Source organism: Cibotium barometz, chromosome 63 (genome assembly GCF_041138505.1).
Source record: "Cibotium barometz isolate CiBa-2024 chromosome 63, ASM4113850v1, whole genome shotgun sequence".
Lineage (NCBI taxonomy): Eukaryota > Viridiplantae > Streptophyta > Polypodiopsida > Cyatheales > Cibotiaceae > Cibotium > Cibotium barometz.
In genome coordinates this window covers 10,510,404-10,516,209 of record NC_141108.1, presented here as the reverse complement: position 1 = coordinate 10,516,209, position 5,806 = coordinate 10,510,404, and the positions used below count along the sequence as shown (strand labels likewise).

The 5,806-nt window shown below is 40.9% G+C and overlaps 1 protein-coding gene across 1 annotated transcript; it reads left to right on the top strand.

Moving 5' to 3' along the window:
- Positions 1-483: 483 nt before the first annotated feature.
- LOC147603667 (glycerol-3-phosphate acyltransferase RAM2-like) lies at positions 484-3,189 on the top strand. Its single transcript, XM_086796292.1, has 2 exons — positions 484-1,610; positions 1,789-3,189. Exons 1-2 carry the CDS (start codon positions 888-890, stop codon positions 2,683-2,685), a joined length of 1,620 nt encoding a protein of 539 aa, XP_086652418.1. The 5' UTR covers positions 484-887; the 3' UTR covers positions 2,686-3,189.
- Positions 3,190-5,806: the final 2,617 nt, after the last annotated feature.

Below are 5,806 nucleotides of genomic sequence, written 5' to 3'. Positions count from 1 at the left end.
AGGAAAATCACGGCGATAATCGAGGGGACTAGTTTAGCGGAGAGTGGCGCCAAATCTGGCCGCTGCCCCGCGTCTTGCTAAATGGGGCGCTAAATCTGGCGAGTCACTAATGTGCACTTAATTAGCACTAATTATAGTCTCTAATAGCATGCATTATCACCTAACAGGCCATCTTTACGTGTGACACCCCCCCCAAATCATCTCCATCTTCCGCGCCGCCTCTCGCTCCTTCTGCATTTTGCGTGAATCTGGACTTAAACACGATGATTAAGCCCCTGATTCGAGCTGCTTAATCCTAATTATCAATCATTAATGCACTGCATATTAGTCACCTTCCGCATGCAGTCGCGCGTTGTACAAAGCGTGCTTTAATTCATTACGGGCTTGGATAAGTTGGATTTGAGAGTGCTAATTTAGTATTATCAGGCCTTCTTTCATACATAAAGCTTGTTCCAGAACCCTCCTCCTGCTGCTTCTCCCAACCAGCCTGAGCATCAGAAATCATTACTCTTCTCACCAAGCTCCATTCCGTTCTGTTTTATTTGCATTTTCTGCTAATTCTTCCTCACACATATGATCGTTTGATCCATTACTGCATCCACCAACAGCTTCATCTACATGTCCATATCAGTCCTTCACTTATCGTTCTCTCCCTGCAAGTGAGATTTCTAGGTTTCTGCTCAGCATCTTCCCCAGCTCGTATAACATCTTAATAACCTCACATGGCATCTCCTCTAGCTCCATCAGCATCTAACTTACCTCCATCAGCATCCAATTTAGCTTAACCAGCACCTAATTTAGCTTCATCAGCATCTAATCCAACATCTTAATCAGCTTCCTTCAGCATCTCAATCATCTAAACCAGCATAATCAGTAGTCTTCCCATCATGCAGAAATACCATTTCAACATCATTCAGCCTATATGCCTCTATTTGCAGACTTGTTTTTGGAAGTCAAGGATAATCAAGAACATGGTGGATGTCCAATGTGATCATGAAGGGGGCAAGACAGTCTTTGAGAGTGTGGAGAACTGCAGTGCCATGGGGCGTGACAAACATGCAGTGGTAGCAGATCTAGATGGGACACTGACAAGGTCAAGCAGCCCATTCCCATACTACATGCTAGTGGCAATTGAGGCAGGGAGCCCATTGAGAGGGTTGCTTTTGTTTCTTTTTGCGCCGTTGGTATGGGTCATGCAAACCATAGTATCAGAGGCAGCAGGAATTCACATGCTCATTTTCATATCCATGGTAGGATTGAAGGCATCAGATGTGGAAGGTGTTGCAAGGGCTGTGTTATGCAGGTTTTTTCTTGAAGATTTGCACCCTCACTCTTACAGAGTGTTCCTGTCATGTGGGAAAAGGTGTGTGGTTACTGCTAATCCAAGGATTATGGTGGAGCCCTTTCTTGAAGAGTATTTAGGGGTACAGCTCGTCATTGGCACTGAGCTTCACACCATGAAGGGTTTTTGTACTGGGTTATTGAAAGGACCTGGTGTTCTTGTGGGATTGAAGAAGAGAGATGCAGTCAAGAGGGCCTTCACAGACAAGCAGCCTGATGTTGGGCTGGCAGATCACCCAACAGACCATGCTTTCCTCTCATTATGCAAGGTATGTTTCTACTATAACTACACATGTTTTTTTAAAACATGTAAAGCTAGAAATAAAGACTTGAAAAAGAAGAAGAAGGTGGTATATGGTGGGATAAGGACTACTTTTTTTAGCATGATTTTTCAAAAAAATATGTGAAATTAGTCTTACTATGGTTCTTTCATGGTGTTTATGGCAGGAGGGGTACATTGTTACACAGAAGCAAGTGGAAGCAGTGCCAAAGGAAGACTACATGAAGCCATTGATCTTCCATGATGGGAGGCTAGCAATGAGGCCAACACCAATGGCATCATTCTTCATATTCCTATGGTTTCCAATAGGCTTTGTGCTAGCCATCTTAAGATTTGCAGGATGGATAATCTTACCAGCAGAATTATCATTACCATTAGCAGCATTGCTAGGGGTAAAGGTAAGGATAAGGGGCTCACCACCATTACCAAAAGAGGGGGAGAGCAGTACAAAAGGGATGCTATATGTATGCACACACAGGACATTATTGGATCCAATATTGTTATCAGTGGCATTAAGGAGGAGGATGACAGCAGTAACCTATAGTTTGAGCAGGTTATCAGAGCTGTTATCACCCATAAAGACAGTAAGGTTGACAAGGTGCAGGGAGGAGGATGCAAAGACAATAGAGGGCATGTTGGGGCAAGGGGATCTGGTCATATGCCCTGAGGGAACAACATGCAGGGAGCCTTATTTGCTAAGGTTTAGCCCTCTCTTTGCAGAGATCACCAATGATCTTGTCCCTGTGTGCATGCATGTGCACATGACCCTCTTCCATGGCACCACTGCGCGTGGATTCAAAGGCATGGATCCCTTCTACTTCCTCATGAATCCCACACCCATGTATACAGTGACCATCCTTGACCCCTTGCCCAAAGAGGAAACCTGTGCCAGTGGCAAATCAAGCTTCCATGTAGCTAATCACATGCAGAAATTGATGGGGCTTTTCATGGGTTATGAGTGCACCAACCTCACTCGCAAAGATAAGTACCGCATCCTTGCTGGTAATGATGGTATTGTGCCCACCCCCTCCACTCTAAGAAAGATTAACATTAACAACCACTAGCAAAGGTCAATTAACAAACACTAGCAAAGTACTAACCTAAGGGTTTCCCTTTGCAAATGCTAACACTCCCTCTCGTCAAGCCAAGGTTGATACTACACCCTTTGGCCTACTTATACACCTATGTTCAAGCCAAGGCACTTTGCATGCCCAAGCCATGCTTTGATACCCCATGTACCCATACCCCATGCTCATATATTTATAGCCCATGCTAAAGCCAAGGTTCTCTAATATATATTTATATCCCATGCTCAAGCCAAGGCTAAATAATTCCTATCATCAAATTTGCATTTCTATATCTTTTTCAGGAGGGACTCAACTTGAATCAACTCGCAATCACATGCTATATCCTTCAGGGTTGTTAGCTTATTTCAAGAGCTTTCTTGTTCATTTTGGTTGGAAAGGGGCTCAATTATTATTCCACTTTTTTTTGGGCTTATTTTTAAAGCTTCCAATGTTCATTTTGGGTTTGTACAATTCTAGGTCTTAAATTATTTTATTCCCACTTCTTGGACCAAGAGATTTGTGACTACACAAATGGTCATTCAAACCTTGATTTATCAATTTGTGGCTTAAAATGTTGCAACCGTTTTGTTTTCTCTTCACGAGTAATTTGATTTCCTTTATCATTAAATGTTTACTATCTTTTGCTTCTAAACTAGGTTATGTGATATATTTTGATGAGGTTCTATTCTTATAGTTTCTTCACATGACTCTTTTACTCATGATTAGCTGCTCTAAATTAATAAAAGACTTAAATATCCACATCAAATTTCTCAATATGCTTTAGCCAAAGAGGTTGCCATTAGGCATGCTAATAAATGAAGAATTCTATGTTCAAATGTTGGCATCATAAATTACTCTTCATCTTTAACTACAAGGAGTCTTCTTTATTGGAGGGAGGGAGAAAGAGAAACTATCATCTAAATGCACTATTTGCACCAAAAACAAGATATGGGCATAAAAGTGCTCCTTTTCTTTTGTTAACCACTAGGTTGGTTAACATGGTTTTGTCATCCAATCTATCATAAGGCGATTTGCTATCTTATCCATCGTAAGGCGCTTTGCTATTATCTATGCGAACGGGTACTTGACTTTTGTAAGATAATGTTGGAATATATAAAGCTACCTTACTATGCGTTAAATGTCGAATTGGGAAAGTCTACGGACTTGCTAAAAATTAGTAATAGAGGTTGGACCATTCACACGTTTGGTCGACCTAGTGTAAAAACAAGTTATTTCTATATAAATCATTTTTTGACAATATTAAGTAATATACAATCATTTCCTTGTAATAGTTTTCTTGTGAGTTCTCCTCTTCATATCCACAGGCTCACTCATATCACCAAGTAGCTTTTGAAACCAAGCTACTTTACAAGCTGCCATAGTAGCACCCATGTACTTTGCCTCTGTACACGACAAGGCAACTGTTGGCTGCTTCTTACTGCTCCAACTCACAACAACACTCTCGATGAAAACATAAAACCAGTGGTAGATCTTTTATCTGCAACACTACCAGTCCAGTCAGCATCTGTGTACCCATGTAGTTGTATCTCTATACCATTCTCATAGAAAATTTCATAATCAACTGTGGACTTTATGTACCTAAGAATTCATCTAACCACATTCAAGTGTGGCTTCCTAGGGGTCTTCATATAAATTGACTCATAAGTCTAACAACATAGCTCAAGTTTGGTCTAGTAATGGTCATGTAGATCAAGCTACCTAGTATACGTTTGTATGTAGTGGGGTCCTCCAAAAGCTCACCTGTATTTGGAAAAAGCATTGCGTTCTACTCCAATGGCATTGAAATAGATTGACAACCTGTCATACCACCATACCTGGACAACATGTCCAAGCCATATTGTCTCTGTATAACAAAATTCCATGAGGTGATCTCACCATCTCTATGCCCAAAAAATATCGCAGCTCACCCAAATCCTTTATCTCAAACTTTTGCTTCAAAATCCTCCTGACATCATGTATGTCAACATCACTATCACTAGTGATAATTAAGTCATCCACATAGATGACTAATAGCATGATCCCTCTATCTGTATTTTTCAAATAAAGTAAAAAATCTACATTGGATATCTAAAATCCAATGGTAATAAGATACTTCCCGATCTTGTTTGACCATGCTTTAAGTGTCTGCTTCAAGCCATTCAAGGCTTTGTGTAACCTGCATAAAAAATCTGTGTAACTTACAAGCCATACAAGGCTTTCTCATAACCTAGTGGTTGTATCATGTAAACTTCTTCTTGTAAATCACCATGCAAGAAGGCATTCTTTACATCCATCTGATGTAAAGACCAACCCTTTGTTAGCCATAGCAATGGTAACTCTCACAGTTGCCATTTTGCAACTGGGCTGAATGTCTCTTCATAGTCAATGCCATAAGTCTGTGCATAGCCTTTGGCCACCAATCTTGCCTTATGCTCACTGAACCATCAACGTTATGCTTGACTTTATATACCCACTTATATCCAATTGTCTTCTTTTCCTTAGGCAAAGGTACTAACTCCCATGTTGCATTTAAATCCAACGATGCCATCTTCTCATTCTTGGCATCTTCCCATTTCTTATTTCCAAGTGCCTAATCAAAACAAGTGGGCTCCAATCTTGTATTTCTTTAACCATGTAAGCATAATGATGGGTTGTATATCCATTATATCTCAACCTATCAACAGGGTATCTAACTCTCGTAGACCTGTGTACACCTAGATCACAGCCAGGTGTTCTTAAAACAGTCCTCGTTCACCTTAGACCAGGAATAACTATAGATGGAATGCGAAGCTCCTCATCAAGGCTTTACTTAGAGCTGCTAGAGTCACCATCCACATATGAGTGACCTGCTGAAGACAGATTAGGCACAAAAGGTTGATCCACCTTTTCCTTCCCTCTGTGTGGTGATACATGTGTACCTACATCTGTCCTCAACCTGCCTGACCATGGATGAACATATTGGATCCACTCCTAGAGAACTCTCAAGGTCCACTAAGTCCCTATGATTGCTGCTCTACATGTGGTGCAACATCAGCACTTCTTACATCTGGATATTTTGTTGCCTTCACTACTAGTGCATACCAACTACTCATCTCGTCAAAGACAACATCTTTGCTTA